The sequence below is a fragment of the Rattus rattus genome, chromosome 5 (assembly GCF_011064425.1).
Source record: "Rattus rattus isolate New Zealand chromosome 5, Rrattus_CSIRO_v1, whole genome shotgun sequence".
NCBI classification, from domain to species: Eukaryota; Metazoa; Chordata; class Mammalia; order Rodentia; family Muridae; genus Rattus; species Rattus rattus.
In genome coordinates this window covers 133,911,885-133,927,826 of record NC_046158.1, presented here as the reverse complement: position 1 = coordinate 133,927,826, position 15,942 = coordinate 133,911,885, and the positions used below count along the sequence as shown (strand labels likewise).

The window sequence follows — 15,942 nt, the reverse complement described above, 5'->3', positions numbered from 1 at the left end:
GCATGCACCCCATACTGCGCACTGTGTACCTGGGGTGTGTGTGTGTTTATGTGTGTGTATGTGTGTGTGCCGGGGAATGAAGGTGAACACATCTGTATGTGTGCTGCAGACACATCCTGGTGTGTCCACATGTGTGCATGAGTCCATGTGTGCGCATTGGGGTGGGGTGGGCTCTAACAGCACTTTTGGTGTCCTTGCTGCAGGGGCCCTGTGAGGCCCAGGGTGGCTGCCTGCTTCCAGAATCCTGTGTCAGCCAGGCTGGGTGGTGCAGCTTGGCTGACTGGGTTTGCAGGGCAGCAAGAGCACTGCTTAAAAGTTTTCCGATCGAAGCTTTAATGGAACGTTTATTTATTTATCGAGGCCTCTGGCAAACCTGGGGAATAAGCAAAGAGTGGGGAGATGTGGGGCCGATACCCCAAATCCCTGTTCTCTGAAGCAAGGGCAGGGTCCCCTACTCAAGGAGCTGAGGCCCAAGCAGTTTATTTATTGGGAGAGAGGGAGACAGACTGACAGCCATGGATGGGCTGGAGAAAGTCCCTTTTTAGAAGGTAGTACCAGCACCCTGGCCACATGCATGCATGTGGATCTGAGATGGAGAGGGTGAGTGAGGGCCTTGGCTGATAGGGTGGGCAGGAGGGGTAGACGTGGGTCCCTCCTGTGGTTGGAGCGCTCCACTGCCCTTCCCACCGGCCAGTCTGCACTTTGGTTTGTTTTCTAACAGTTCTGTTCCCTCCTGCTTTGATTTTTAATAAATATTTTGATGGTGTTAGGGCTGGGTTGGGGACTCTGTGAGGCTAGTGTTGAGGGGAATGTTCATTCCCTGTACCTGACTTAATTTCCTTTCAATTTGTAACCCCTTGAGAAGAGGAAAACTGACCAAGTGATGGGTAGGAGATTATGTGTGTTACCTAAGTACAGAAAAGTGTCAGTCTGCTTGTTGTGCACCTTCTGGTCATTTCTGAGCATTAGTAAAGATGCAACACACAGTGAACTGTGTTTGTGCTGTATGCTTTCCTGTGTGTGTGTGTGGGGGGGGGCATTTGTAGTATGCGTTCCCTCTCTCTAGGCCTTGTGAGAGGACCAGGGAAAGTGCTGGGGCAGAGATCTGGGTGAAGGACTGGGTGACTGGAAATCCATGGCTTGCATTAAACCATAGGAGGAAGTCCTCTGAACTGAGCATTTACAATCTTAAGCGCTATGTTTACTTCTCCTTTACAAGCGGGAGGGGGGATGGGGGGCGCTATTGTTATCCTCATTTGGCAGGGAAGTGCCCAGATAGATGCCCAGATGTAAAAAGCTTGTGGGTTTTATCTATTAGGACTCCTGCACTTAGGGCTTTGCCTGCCCACACCCGACTAGGTGGAGTGCCCGTTCCTGTGGGATTCCTGGCAAGATGTCATTGTCAGTGACTTCTGTGGTGACTCCTTACCCCACTCCTTTTGGAAGCTTCTTCCAGGCGGGGAAACCGAGGCCAGGTGGGGGCGGGGCCGTGCTTGGGCCAATGGGCGTGCGCCCCGCCCCCAACCAGCCTGGGCGGCCTGGTAACCGCAACCCGCAGCCTTGCAAGCCTCTGAGCCATGGCGTGCGCTGGGCTGCTCACTATGTGCCTGCTTGGGCCACCTGCGCCCCAGCCGACGCGACACTCTGCGCCTGCCGCGGGACACGCGCTTTTTCAGGACGTGAGTGGGGCACCGGTGGGCGGGCATCGGGCTCCCTCGGTCTCAGTCCTCCGTGTCTCTGTCTCTCCCTCCGCATCTGTTGGTCTTGCTTCGGTCCCTCTCCTAGACTATTTGTGACCCTGCTGTTCTGGTCTTCCTGCCTTTGTGTTCCTTGTGCTGTCTGTGCCGCTCCGTGCCTCTCCTTGTCCCTCAGCAGTACTGCCCCTCACCCCAAATGTGCCCAATGGGGTTAGGGGCTGTCAGCACTCAGTCACAGCAGCCGGCTCCATGGCAGCCCCTGCTGGGCTGATAGGACCGGGGAGCCTAGACCTAGAAGGAACTCTGCCCTACCCCAGAAGCCTCAGGCCTGATCAAAGGTGGCGGAGTCTTACAGTTGGTAAGGGACTCCTCTCATGGGCAGCAGGTGGCCTTGGGCCCCCTTTTGTAGCTGTAGAGCATCCAAGCTTGTCTTGCTCACTGCACTGAGCACCCCTCTTTCCCCTTTTACTATGTGCTCAGCAAGTCCTGGCTCTCTCCTGCCCTACTCTAGAAGTCTCTGCCAATTTAAGAGGCTGTTTTGCCCCCTCCCCAATGCCCTAGTGACTCAGCACCTTGACCATGGTCCTTCAGGCCCGAGGAGGCATGTTCCAGGTCAAGAGGCATACTGGGATGTGGATGGAGTGTCTTCATTCCAAGCCTAGCTCTCCTGCCCATCCTAATGACCCCGGCCAGGCCACATTGAGCTGCTGTCGTGATCCCACTCTAGTAGCAGAGCTTCTCTCAGTTGGCCTTAAGGGTTACATTGGTTGGTTAGCCCAGTGACCCTGAGGGAGTTGGGTGGAAAGGTTTAGCATTCAGGACCCTGTGCTATATGGGTTCTGTCCAGGCTTTGAACTTGTCTGTCTCATCATTGCCTCTACAAATAAAATCTGCTAACCCTTGCCATCCTCCTTGCCCCTCACACAAATGTGTATACACACATGCCCACAGTCTTCATGATGGGTTGGCCTTATAAGCGGTCCCAGCCCTGAAAGGGTTAAGCTGCTCCCTCACATACTAGTGGGAAAACCAAAGTACCTACTGGCACTGTGGGCCAGCCACTGCCAGCCAGTCTTAAGCAGGCACAAGGGAAAGAGCCTGTTCAGTGAGGGTAGATGGAGAATAGTGTGGACTTGGGAGAACACCCAGAAAAGTCTGAGGGTGTGGGGGGCGATTCAGATCTGATATGGCTTCCAAGGCTTCTCAGGACGAATCGTAGCCCATCTGTCCAAGCTTTTTCAAGCTGGGAACATGCCAAAGGCTGCTACATCAGAGCGAACTCGGGCTTGACTCCAGCTGTGGGAAGTGAAGGTACAGAGAGCTGGTCAGGAGCACCCACCCACCGTGAAGCCAGCCCCACAGCAGGAGGGAGTCAGCATTGGGGCTGGCTGTGGGATCTTCCTGTGCTGCCTTGCTGGAGACTCCTGCAGGACCGCCCTGGGCAGGGGAAGGCGATGCAGGGGGGCTGGCTGGCAAGCTGGAGCCCCGCTGGCTTGGGAGGGGGACTCCTACCTCTCTGACTCCACTCAGAGTGTCCACTTATTCCCCTTTGTCCCTTAGGTTTTCCGAAGAGCAGACAAGAATGGTGAGTGTTTTTTTTCCCCCCTTGGGTCCCACAGTGTGTGTGTGTGTGTGTGTGTGTGTGTGTGTGTGTGTGTGTGTGTGTGTGTGTGTGTGTGTATATGTAGGAGGCAGAGTATGCGAGCCAGGGACTTGGAGTGTGGGGGCTAGGGTAAGAGAGCTAGGGATTTGGAGATGCAGCTTGGAGTAAAGTCTTGAGAGCCCAAAAACGGGGGAGGTCAAGCACGGAACCCTTCCTGGGGAGTGTACTGAATAGGATTCAGGGAAGTGTGGTGTGATCCGAGGCTGGAGGTAGGGGCTTATATTAAGACAGTTCTCTAGTTCGGTGATGGGTGTACAAGACCTTGTGATGTCCTTACAACAGCTCGCTAGGTGGGAATTCATTCCATTTCATGGGCAAAGGAGTAGTAGAGGCTCGGAGAAGTGAGTCAGTGTGGGCCTGGGATCCAGACTTGTGTGGTACGTCACTGAGGCTCCCTGAGTGAGGGTGGGTGGAGCGCGCATTTGGCCTTCACTTTTCCTCTCCCTGGGCTCGCAGACTCTTGTTTCAGCTTCTTTGTGTTCTCAGTGCTTGCCTTTTCATGGGTCTCTTCAAATTGATGGGGCCATTAATTTAACATACATACCCTCAAGCTGGATGGTGGTGGCGCACACCTTGAATCCCAGCATTTAGGAGGCAGAGGCAGGCGGATCTCTGAGTTTGACAGCCTGGGCCACACAGAGAACCCTGGCTTGGGAAAAGAAGAAAGCTAACACTCTCCCCCAAAAGATACCTGCTCTCAATACCTTCTGCTGCAGAGACTCAGACCTCCTTGCATCATCACTCAGACAGAGCAAACCCCATTGTCTTTAGCCTTGCTCTCCTCCTCCTCTCTGCCTCTGCCCCAGGAGGGGAAGCTCTTTCACATCCCAGTCAGTCCCCTGCGCTGTGGAGTCTGGCTGGTGGGCAGGCTTCCAGTGCTTCTCTGTCACTTCCTGGGAAGGTCCTGGGACCAGAACATGGAGGTCTTGTCTACCCTGGGGCAAGGCTGGTCTATAGGGCCAGGGGCTGTGCCCTCAAGTCCTAAGCTATGCTCTGATATGTCCCTGCTGTTCTTTCATGTTTCCACTTGGCAGACATTTGAGTCCCAACCAAATGTGTCCTGGATAAGGTGGGCCCTGTTTCTTTCAGCATATACTTTTTGGGGAACTTTTGTCCTTTTATTCAAAATAGGGCCCCCAGTGGAGTCAGAGCCCTGGGCTATCTGGCCGAGAGATTGTGAATGCTGCTGGCCTCTGGGGAGTCTGGATCTGGGGATAGGATGTGGCTAGGACTCAAGGGTAGCAACACCATGCCCTGTCTCTCCCCAGATGATGGTAAGCTCTCGTTTGAAGAATTCCAGAATTACTTTGCCGATGGGGTTCTCAGCTCTGCAGAGCTGCGGGAACTGTTCAGCGGCATCGATGAGCAGCTCACTGAGTGAGTACAATGGAAGGATTGGCTTGCTATGGCAGAGCAAGGCTAGCTTGTTCCAACTCACTGTGTCCCCTGCTGTCAGGCTCTTGCTGGAGGACAGGGGGTGGGGAGAGACGACAGGGCCCAGTGCAGACTTTCAACCCGCCCACACCTTCTCCAGCTCCAGTCTTGTTGCTACACTGATTCCAGCTGGGACCCCAGAATAACCAGACCTGAGTCACCAACCATGCTCAGCCCTTCCATTCCCAAGTAGAGGATGTTTGAGGACAGCTGGGTTCTGCCTGCCTCTGCCTGGAATCCACACTTCCCCACCTCCCACAAGTCCACATGTCCACATCTGGTTCAAGTGTATGCAACTTCCCCGATTCTTCACTTGGAGATGCACACAGACGCCATGAACATGCACAGCTGCCCTAGCTCCCTTCCCTTCCCTCCCCATCTCCTTAGTGTAAATCCCAGACTAGGTCAGCATTCAAAGCTTTGAGAACTTGGGTTGACCCTTTTGAAGGGCCGTGACCCTTCACCCACCAGATACACCATGTGAGGCTGAGTAGAAGGGGTGAGGACACTGACATCTATGGTTCCCTAGGCCCCAGGTCCTAAGAGTCTGAAAGATGTTTCTCTTCCCTCCACAGCAATTTAGAAACAGAGAAACTGTGTGGTGAGTAGGCCTTGGGTCGCAGCCCCTGGGTGTGTGGGTGTGATAAGGGATGCTTTATGGGGCTGGCCTCTTGGGATCGGAAGGCTGGGGCAGCCAAAGAATCCCAGGCTGGGGAGATGGTTTAGGCTGGAACCCTTGGCCCTCCCCTGTCTGTAGACTATTTCTCCACACACCTGGGTGTCTATCGGCCTGTGCTGGCTGCGCTGGAGTCTCTGAACCGCGCGGTGCTCACTGCCATGGACACGACAAAGCTGGTAAGTGCAAGGAAGGGCCTGTGGGGAACCTGAAGTGTTTGTCCTGCTGTGGCTCAGGGATGTGGAAATGGAGGTTGGGTCCAAGCTCTAGCACTTAATGACTGTGCCCTTTACTCCCAGAGCCACAGTTTTCTCGTCTATAGCCAGGGATGATAGTGAACAATTCAGTGTGTCACAGTGGCTCGCTCACACCTGGAATCTCAATGTTCAGGAGGAGAGGCAGGAAGATTTGCTGCCGGTTCCAGGCCAGTCTGGCTACAGTGAGCCCCTGTTGAGGGAGGAGCAGGCAGACATCTTATGTTTTGTTCTTTGCTCTGTTCTCTGTGCCCAAAACCATGCAGGCTACAGAGCAGGTTTTTGTTGGCCTGTTACAGTTGCTGAGAGCTGTTAAGCCAGGACCCAGTAGGCACAGGCTGGGGCATAGATGAGGTCATAAATGCCTACTGGTACATGGAGGCCATGGGGCTGGGCCTAACCCCAGGACATTTGAGACGGTAGGTGTGTATAGGCCTACCTTGTTGGCCAATGCTATGACCTGTGTAGACAAGTGTTGACAGCCAGTGCTTCAGACCCAGAAAGTGACCAAAACCAAAACCAACCCTCCTTTTATGTGTTAAGAACCATCTTTGGCAAGAACAGGTGTGGTAGCTTATACCTTTTTTTTCCCTCTGTGTATTTCTGGGTGTTCTGGAACTTGCTCTGTGGACCAGGCTGGCCTCACACACAGAGATCCACAGGCCTTTGCCTCCTGAGTGCTGGGATTAATTTTCATGATACACTTGGAAGGGGCAGGAGAGCCTGGGCAATATAGTGAGATCCTATCTGAAAAACAGAGAAAAAGATCTCTTCTCCCTGTGTCCTTAGCTCCTCTGGGGGTAGGGGGTGATGTGGCTGGGATTTACCTGACCGTACTTCTTTAGGTACTGAGGATAGAACCCAAGGCCTTGTACTATACTGCCCTCTGACCCCACTTTCTACAAAGGAAAAATGAGACCTGAGCACACAGCTAGGGACAGGACTTCTAGTTCCCTCATGTGTTTTTCCAAGTATTGTTCTTTAAGCTTGGCCCTGCTGAACTGGCATTCTCTAAACTGGTTTGGGTATTCAAATTGAAAGCAAAATGAAGGTCAGGGTTAGCTCAGAAAAGGAAAAGGGCAGCCCATTCCCATATGATAACCCTGCCAGCTGTGAACACTTTAATATTTATCTGGTTCTCCATGCTAGGACAGAATTGCAACCTCTGTTCCCGAAGTAGCCCCTGAAGTGCGCCCTGGTGGCACCATCCATTCTCGATCAATATAAAACTCAATCGAACACTTCTCGCACCAGGAAAGGGCCGTATTCCTGGTACATGGCCCGAGTCATCCAGCGGCACTGAAAGGAGTGCAAGGAGGCCATCATAGAACCTCCAGTCCACACAGCTGTGCCCCGGCCAGGATGAGCCACCAGACAGGGCTGCAGGGCCGGGTACCCATGCCTCTGGCACTGTGCCTGGAGCTCCAGGTTCATGCGCTCCACAAAGCCAGGGAAAAGGGTGGAACCACCAGCTAGCACCACCGTATTGGCCAGCCGTGTCCGCAGTGTTGTGGGTATCTTCTGCAGTGCCTGGAAGGCCAACGTGGGCAGTCCTGGCTCAGGGTGGCCTAGGAGACTTGGCTGGAAGATGGGTTCAGGGCAGCGGAAGCGCTCACTGCCTAGGCGCACGTAGCAGCCTTTGCCCAGGCAAAAACAGGCCCTCTGGTGGCGGGCAGGGTCACAAATATCACCCTGGAAATCTAGCGACACATAGCAGCAGCGCTTCTTGAGCTGTGTAACGGTCTTGCGGGGCAGGGCATGCAGCTGAAGATCTGGGCACGATGCCACCAGCAGATCGCGAAAGTAGCGCGACAGGGTGCTGCCTGCCACATTCAGACGGAAGGTGGCCTTGTGCCACGAGTGACCCGCGTAGATGGGTGTGGCGTGGCACACGCCCGCTCCCGCCTCCACAGCCAGCCCACTGAAAGCTCCGACGGAGCAGAGTGCCAGCAGCGCCGTGCTGGCCATGTGGCACGCAGGCACTGTCAGGGCCTCAAACAGCAGCTCAGCCACTTTCTCTCGGCCCTCGGGTGGTGCTGATGGCGAGTCGCTCACCAGCACAGGCCACTGCTCCGGGTGGATCTGCAGGCCTCCCACTATTAGGCGCTCCCACAGTCCCTCCAGTGCGTCCCAATCCACTACAACTCCATGCTTGATAGGGTGCGCGCGGGCCACGCCTCCCGCCAGCTCGCAACCGGGTACTCCTGGCAGCACAGGCCGGTCCCAACTGGGCATCAGATTCGAGCTCTTCAGTACGACGCGCGGCTTGATCTCCCCAGCGAAGCCTGCCTTGGTGAAGCCTGAGCCTTGATCCACTACCACAGCAACTCGGTTCAATGAAGGCAGCCTGCGGGCACCGCGAGACCGGTGCACCGACGCCACCTTCAGTGTTCAGTGCGCCCGGAAGCCCTAATGGGCCTTCTGGGCGGATAACCGGCCCTCTCAGTTCTCGGCTCCGCCTCTAGCTATGAGGTTCTGCCTCTCTAGGGTAGCGTTCCTTTCTGTGGCACTACCTCAACAAAGTGTCAGTCAAAACTTGATTCCTCCTTAGGGTCCCAGGGTCCCACCTTTCCTAGGCAGCTCTCTTGGCACGTCACCAAGCTTGGCTAGAGGTGGGAAGGAATCGTTGAAGGAACTTAGATTGGGCTCATTATGACCTCAGTCTTGCAGGCACCCCACCCCCACCCCTTGCGTGGGCTGGTGGCAGCAGCCGTTTGGGAACCCATGTTAAGGGCCTGTCTGGCCAACAGAGTACTTAATTCTTTTTCCCAACCGATGGAGTATTTATGTACTCTGGCTAGATGTACAGCATGTTAACTCTCAGTTCTAAAGAGAAACAACACATCTACAAGTACTTTCCTTGTGCCCAGCTGTGATAGCCATATGGGGTCTGGCCTGACCCCTTCAGGTCTGAAGCTCACATAGCAGCCCTAAGCAAGTCCAAATCTTTTTTTTTGTGGTGTTTCTAACTCTGAAAGGTAGCAGTGAGCCCGGCCTCCTGCATAGACCATTTTGGTTGCAAATAGAAGACTCGGTGCACTTAAACTAAAATAAGGATTTTATTACAAGGATCCTGGATTTTGTCTGGATCACAGGGGCAAACTAGGTCTCAGGAAGAGAATCTGACCTGGATGTACCTGGGAAGGTCTCTTAAAGTTCCCAGTTACGATTGTGGAGGGACGACAGTCAGCTGTCATGACACATGCTGTGTCTGTCACACTTTCCAGCACAATTCCAACCTGTGGATGGTAACAAAAGTGCATCCTCAACTCCATTGCTTATTTCTAGTGAGCTGAGACTGCCTGCCACCTCTGGCCCCAGGTGAAGCATTTTCAGTGTGTAGCAGGAAAGGAAACAAGAATTTTTGTTTTCTGAAGCAACCTGTGGCACTGAATTCACGATACTCCTACCCCATCATCTTGAGTTCTGGTATTGTCACAGTCGAAAGTGGTGGCTTTAGGGTCTGGTCTGAAGCTGGGTGTGGAATCCTAGAAAGCCAGCAGTTGGCTTCTGCCCAGAGCATGCTGCTTCTCTCACATAAAGAGTAAGAGTGACATTGGAGGCCATTGGTGCCATGTCAGTATGAAGGTGCAGAGGGCAAGCACTGAAGGTAGTCAGGATGGGGAGCTGGATGCGCATGCACTAATTTTAGCCTTGGCCGTTGGAGGGGTAGCGGGGAGACAGTGGGGATTATAAGCAGGGGAAACTAATTTGCCACAGACAGATTAGTGGTTTGGAAGAAGCTTTTGGCCTCAAATGGGGTAGAGGATGGAACTGGTACCTCCGGAGGAAAGTGCTTTGACTAAAATTTGGGGGAGTTGAGTGCTTGGAACTGTCAGGCAGTAGGGTGAGAGACTAGAGGTTCAAGCCCCCCCCTTTTTTTTTCTTTTTTTCGGAGCTGGGGACCGAACCCAGGGCCTTGCGCCTGCTAAGCGAGCGCTCTACCACTGAGCTAAATCCCCAACCTCCAAGCCCCTTTTCTTGAGTGTGTACTGTAAGCAGAATCTGAGGTTGCAGCCCCACCATGACTGACTAGCCTACCTGTTCTTCCTGAAAACCTTCCTCTGCCTAAGAGGGATTTTTGAACGTTGGGGACTCTTGGAGACTCCAAGGCTTTGCCTGAAACAAGTTCTTCCTAGCGTTTCCAAGTAGTTTGCTCAAGCCCACTTTGAATCTATGGATTTGGCATAAGCTGACCTTAGTGCCACAAAATAAGTTAAAGGCAGCCCTAGCTCAGGTTGCGCTGGTGGCTGTACTAAGTACCGATTTCTCCTACTCACCCAGGGCCTCAATTTTGACCCTGGGACCGACAGCAGGGACAGAAGTAGCAGACGCCAGGGTTGCTATGTGCTCTTTATTGAGCAGAGTCCTGGCGTTAGGGGTCGTGCCAGACACTCAGGGCCGCGGGCGAGGACAGCGGCGCCGCTTGCGCGGCTGCTCCTCGCGGGGGTCGCCTTCGCCGCAGGCCTCGCGTTGGGTCAGCAGGTGCGCATACAGCGGCTGCCAGTACTGCTGGGCCTTGGCCCCGCCCCCCGGCCTGCCTGCCACTCGACGCCCCTCCTCCTGCAGCCTCGCGTCCAGCTGCAGCAGCAGCACCAGGATCCTTTTCATCTCTCTCGCGCGCGCACCTTCGCGCCTGTCCACGCCGTCGCCTGCCCCACGTAGCATAGGCGCCACCGTGGCTGGGAAGCACGTCGGGGCGCCGAGCGGGTCCTCAGCGGGCCGCACGGGCCGCACAAATGGGCCCGCCGCTGCCTCGGCCAGCTGCTGCCGCTTGTCCAGCGGGAAAAGCAGCACGATCTTGGTCTGGGGGTGGGCCGGTGTGAAGGGAAGAACACGCCCTTGCGGGGCCTGAGGTTTCTTCCGTACCCAACCCAACCCCCCAAACCCCAATATGCCCCGCACCCTGGGACCCTGCCCCCCCCCCAAAAACCCATTGCCCACCCTAGGCTGAATAACTGCATACTTTCCCAGCCTTGATGCGGGGGTTCTCACCCACCCGGGCAGGGTCAGGAGCCTCTCGCCATTGAAAAAAGGGGAAAGTGGCATGTTGTGAGGCTGTGGGCTGGAGAGAGGGAGTAAAGGATATTTCAGGTCTGTGGTCCCAGACACTATGATTGATCCCTGGATGTGAGAGCGCACCCCCGCCTCCCAGCCCTTACTTCTAGAACCTCTACACTACCTATATGGGCCCCAGGGATCCTGCTCCTCTAGAGAGATTCTCTAACCTCTCATGACCCTCGCTAAAGGTGTAGACTCCAACACCCAGCGTCCCTTCCAGTCTCTCTCTATACTCACACTTGGCTTCTTCCGCTTGAGGTGGCTGAAGAACTGCTTGTGACGGGCCTTGTCCATGTCAGGTGGCCTGTCCTTGCTGGCCTGATTGGGTGCTTTGGTCCTCTTGTGGGAACCGCTGTTTCCCATGATAGGACTGGTCACTAGAAGCCACTGCCCATGCTGCCTCAGCCCTGCCCTCTAGCCAGGGGCCCCAGTTTGACCCCGCCCCATCAGGGTAATAGTATTGTGAGCTCACAAGTGACCTCACTCTGCTCTTCCCCTGGAACTCCCAGGAGACTTTGGCCACTGCTCACTGCCTATGACCTCTTCTGGTCTTAGCTTCCCGGCTGCAAAACAGGGCTAGTGCTTTAACGAAGCAATGCTTATAAGGTGCTTAAGGGTGAGTAGAGGGGAATTCCTATGGCTTTGATTTGAATCTTGGCCCGCCACAATTAGCTGTTTAACCTTGACTAAGGTTCAACCTCTCAAGGCCCCAGATACAAAGTGGAGTCAATTATGGTTACTAAAAGTTGTTAATGATGGACAAACAAAATTCTTGGGATTGAGTCTGGTATAAGGAGGTTGGTTATGACAACTAGGTTTGGTTGCAAACAGCAGAAAATACAAAGGGAAATTACTAAAAAGATGTCATGGAAACAGACCCACAGACTTAGGGCAGACCTCACGCACTACTCTATCCCGTTTGTTATAAGCCTGGTCCAGAATCTTAGTTGAGTCAAAGCAGGTCATACACCAAAAATGAAACCCACTGTCTGTGTTGCCATGGAGCCTGGATCTTTGTGGCTCCTCCTGTCTCTCATTTTAGGTTTGGGTGTGTGGTGGGGGTGAGGGCTTCTAAGGGTACCCTGGACTGTCCATGCAGTAGCTGGGCAGATTACTATGTTCCACAATAGTGGTGACATTTTCAGATTGACAACTTAGGCTGCAAGCACTAGGAAGTAATTGAGGGGAACCTTAATGTGGTATTGTGGGAGAAACTGAGGCACAAAGTGAAAGCAGCTGAGGAGCGTGAGTGTTCCAAGATGGTTGGCACAAGGTCTGATGTATAGTCAGGATCCCTGTTTCTGCTCACCTTCAGGGAGCTGAGGGGAGGCTGCAGTTAAGTGTTTGTGTCTGTCCAGTGACCTGGATGTCTTGTATTTGTAGCTTCCCACAAAATGCATGCAGTAAATGTTTGTTAAATGGATCACTGAATGGAATAATGAAAGAACAAACAAATGCAGACCAGTAAGGGGTCCTATCCTCCATCATCTTGTACCATGTGTAAAACTGGCTTTAGTGCCCTGCACCCTCACCCTGCCTATGTATGTCCAGAGGCCTCCCGAGCTGTTGCAAAGGTGGGAATGAGCCTTAACTTCGAAGAGGAATCGAGATCCTGGAAAACCCAGCGTGCCGGCATGGTACGATTCCTGTGAATTAGCCTCATATCTGTGAGGATGAACAATGCCCATCTGGACTGGGAAAAGGGACCTTAGAAGCTGGATAGAGTGGTACCCATTTTTAATTCTAGCACTAGAGAGGCATATGCAGGAGGATCACAATTCAAAGCCAGCCTGGGCTAGAAAGTGGTGGTAACTAGCCTGCACCGGGCCTGCGTGCTCTGTCCATCCACTTTCACTGTTGCTCTCATGAGCAAGATAAGCTCCTTCTTACAACGACAATGACGATGATGACAATACCCTCTGCCCTGCCCACAGGAGTATGAACAGGCCTCCAAGGTGGACCAGTTTGTCACACGATTCCTGCTGCGGGAGACTGCGAATCAGCTACAAGCCCTACAGACCTCCCTGGAGGGGGCATCAGACACTCTGGAGGCCCAGGCCCGTGGCCAGCGGTATGTCAGTGCTGCTGGGCTGTGGGTGTATGGGTGTCGTTTGTTCCTGCATTCCAAACTCCTCAGTATCACGATCCATCCAGCCTCTGGAGGCCACGTTCTTGGGTAGGGAGGCATGAACTGCTGAGAAGGGGTCAGTGGTTTGGGGTCCGGGCTTCAAAGATCCAGGAGACCTGTCTTGCCCCAACTAAGCTTGGTCTTGGGCTGAAATCTCAGTCCTTGACCCTATGGGTCGGAGGACACTGGACTAACCTTCTACCTTCTAGGTTGGATGAAGAAAATATCAAAGTGCAGAGTAGGTCCTGTGGCAGCCGGAGGGCAGGACGCAGAGCCCTGAGGAGCATCAGTTGGTCACCAACCTGGTCTCCTGGATCCTCTGATACAGGTGTGCCTGTGGCAGGGTAGGATTTGGTTGCATAGGGCCAGGAAAGATGTGGCGTCTCCTATTCTCTCAGGGCTTTGCTCTGCCAATGTTCCCAATTCACCCTGAGCAGCCTCCCTTCAGGGCGCCTGGCTGATGTCCTCATGGTCCCTCTGCTAGGGCGGAGTTCAGAGGCTGAGCTGCAGTGGCGGCTGCAGGTCAACCGCCTCCAAGAGCTCATAGACCAGCTTGAGTGCAAGGTAAGGGGCTGGGTGGCCAGTGCCCCTCAGAAGGGCTCCTGTCGCACCTGCCCGAGTCGATACACAGGCTCCGTCTATATTCTGTGTCTCTTGCAGGCACCACGGTTGGAACCCATGCATGAAGGGAACCTTGCCAAGGGTCTTGACTCAGTAAGTTGGGAAGAAGTGCCCAGATCTGGGAGGCAGGAGTTCTTGCTCTGTGACCTTAGGTTTTCTGTTCTTTCATCTGTATCTGTGAAAGTCAGGCCTGAGGCAGGAATGGAAGTTAGAAGGCACAGTGGGAGGTGGTACAGCACAGGGTCAGTCAACGGCTTGGAGGATGGAGTCAGATGCTAGGGGGTCCTGTTGGCCTGGGGAACTTGATCCCACAGGGGGCAGATCTGGATGACATCAGGAAAGCTGGGTTAAACGGAGCTCAGCTTAGCCCTGACTAGCTGCTTTCTTGCCAGCACATCCTTGTAGCACAGAGGCAAGTACAAGTGGCAGAGGATGCCCTGCAGGATTTCCATCGCGCTCTGTGCTGCTACATGAACTTCACAGGAGCCCAAAGTCACTGTCTGCAGTGAGTCTCTGGAGAGCCAGTGGGCTGGGTGAGCGGGTGGGAGCAGAGGTGGATGTGCACTGGGTACTCTGGGCAGGGCTCCCATGAGACCCTTGGCAGGTAGGCAGTGGTGTTCATAGCTGTGGTCCAGCCTGGCTACCTCTTTGGTTCTGCAGTGTATCTGCCCAGAAGATGCTAGACAATGCTGCTTTCACCCTATATGAGTTCTGGCAGGATGAGGCCTCCTGGAGAAGGTGAGTGGTGGTCTAACATCTGACACTGATGGGGTTCTGGAGGGCATTGGACCAGGTACAAGTCCTGCTCTCCTACTCACTGGCTGTGTGACTTCAGATAACTAACCTAACACATGTGGGTCCCAGGTGAGATGACATGTAAGGAGTAAATGCGTTAGGTATTGGGTGCTGGCCTGTTAACCCTGAAGGCAGAGGGAAGAAAGCTCCGACTACAAGGCCAATCTAGGTCTCACAGCAAATTCAGCAAAGCCCTGTCTCCAAAAACAAACCCAATAGCCCCACAACCAATCAACCAACCAAAACAACAAATAAAGTCCAAAGCAATAATGTAAGCTGGCCATGCTTACACCAGCCTATGGTCCCAGCGCTTGGAAGACAGAGGCAGGAGGACCAATGATTCAGGGGTAGCCTGAATTATATAGACCCTGTCTAACATAAACCCTCCAAACTCAATACAGTACAGATGCACAGAATGCACTCGATGAGTGTACACTACTGTCAGTATGCCCCCTGTGCTAGGGGCCTTCATCTTGTTCCCAGTTTTCTGAAGGGGAAAACTGAGGCTAGAAGCAGTAACAGAATGGTTGGTGCCTTGAGCCGGACTAAGCGTGAATGACCTAGTGAGTCTTGGAGCAGATGACTCAGCCTCTGTCTATTCCATGGCCTCCCAGGCACCAGCAGTCACCCTGCAGCAAGGCTTTCCAGCGCACCCTCATTGATCACCTGCAGGCGCCGGACACTCTCACCACTGTGTTCTTCCCAGGTGCGCTGTATTCCTGTGCTTCAAATAGTTCTGGGACCCAGGAGGAGAGCCCCAATATCTCCTGACGCCCCAACTTCTCATCCACAGCCTCCTGGTGGATTATGAATAATAACTGAGTCGCTGGTGACTACAGCCCTGCTTATTACTCTAGAGCCCGTTGCACTGGTCAACTCTACACTAAGATCAAGGAGTCTGCCTGTTCCCAGGCTAAAGGCCTGGTCAGCTGGTAGAGGGTCTCTCAGCCCAGGAATCAGGAGCCAGGCCATTTGCTTGCTTTATATATTTTACTGTTTGTAACTTTCAAGCACCTGGGCTTCTGCCTGATTCAGGAAACCCAGATTCTGGTCTCCCTTTCCTCTACCTTGCTGTGTGACCCAGGCAGATCCCTCACCTCTCTGGCTGCCTAGGGGAGTTCTTCTTTCTGCTTACTGCTTTGGGGTTATGTTTCTGTTCTTCCTCAATCAGTGGCAGAACCAGGGCTGATGCTCAGGGACCCCCCTCAAACCCTGGAACCTTGACCCTTAAGGCCATGCCAACACAGTGCATAGTGTAGAGACCTGGGTGTCTATCACCCTGGGGTCAGTCCTAACATTTCTAGCATTAGTAGTTGTACCAGAGACCTCTGGAAGATCCTGGGTTGGTTTGCATGTCATTTACATATCATTTGCATGCTCTTACCCCACCCATTCTCAGGGCACTATGGGAAGCCCCAAGATGACCTTGCAAAGTAGCAATAATTTGGGCCTAGAGTTGCCTGCTGCCCCCCAGAGATCTCTGAACCCCAGCCTGGGTCTTCAGCACAGAGGCAATAAAGTTGGTAGTCACCTGTGGTGGTCTCTCTCTTTCCTTGACTCAGGGAAGAAAGCCTATCTTTAGAGCTGCAGTTGGTCCCCAGGTGAAGCAGCCA

At 53.7% G+C, this 15,942-nt stretch overlaps 3 protein-coding genes across 4 annotated transcripts; 1 reads left to right on the top strand and 2 right to left on the bottom strand.

Moving 5' to 3' along the window:
* The first annotated feature begins 1,531 nt into the window (after positions 1-1,531).
* Necab3 (N-terminal EF-hand calcium binding protein 3) lies at positions 1,532-15,865 on the top strand. 2 transcript variants are annotated; one of them, XM_032904502.1, is made up of 12 exons: positions 1,532-1,679; positions 3,258-3,282; positions 4,629-4,737; positions 5,370-5,395; positions 5,552-5,649; positions 12,720-12,856; positions 13,123-13,241; positions 13,398-13,477; positions 13,574-13,627; positions 13,927-14,039; positions 14,195-14,272; positions 14,944-15,865. In XM_032904502.1, exons 1-12 carry the CDS (start codon positions 1,578-1,580, stop codon positions 15,098-15,100), a joined length of 1,098 nt encoding a protein of 365 aa, XP_032760393.1. In that variant the 5' UTR covers positions 1,532-1,577; the 3' UTR covers positions 15,101-15,865. The 2 variants fall into 2 exon arrangements, with proteins under 2 accessions (XP_032760393.1, XP_032760391.1); XM_032904500.1 differs by having other exon boundaries at positions 13,398-13,627.
* Actl10 (actin like 10) lies at positions 6,955-8,115 on the bottom strand (the record flags this gene model as incomplete). Its single annotated transcript, XM_032901797.1, has 1 exon — positions 6,955-8,115. A coding segment is annotated over one exon (1,161 nt), but the record flags the coding sequence as incomplete, so codon positions are not given.
* C5H20orf144 (chromosome 5 C20orf144 homolog) lies at positions 10,017-11,723 on the bottom strand. The gene is made up of 3 exons (XM_032904503.1): positions 11,023-11,723; positions 10,691-10,750; positions 10,017-10,530 (listed from the first exon to the last, which is right to left on the bottom strand). The coding sequence occupies exons 1-3, from the start codon at positions 11,146-11,148 to the stop codon at positions 10,120-10,122; spliced, it is 597 nt and encodes a 198-aa protein (XP_032760394.1). The 5' UTR covers positions 11,149-11,723; the 3' UTR covers positions 10,017-10,119.
* Positions 15,866-15,942: the final 77 nt, after the last annotated feature.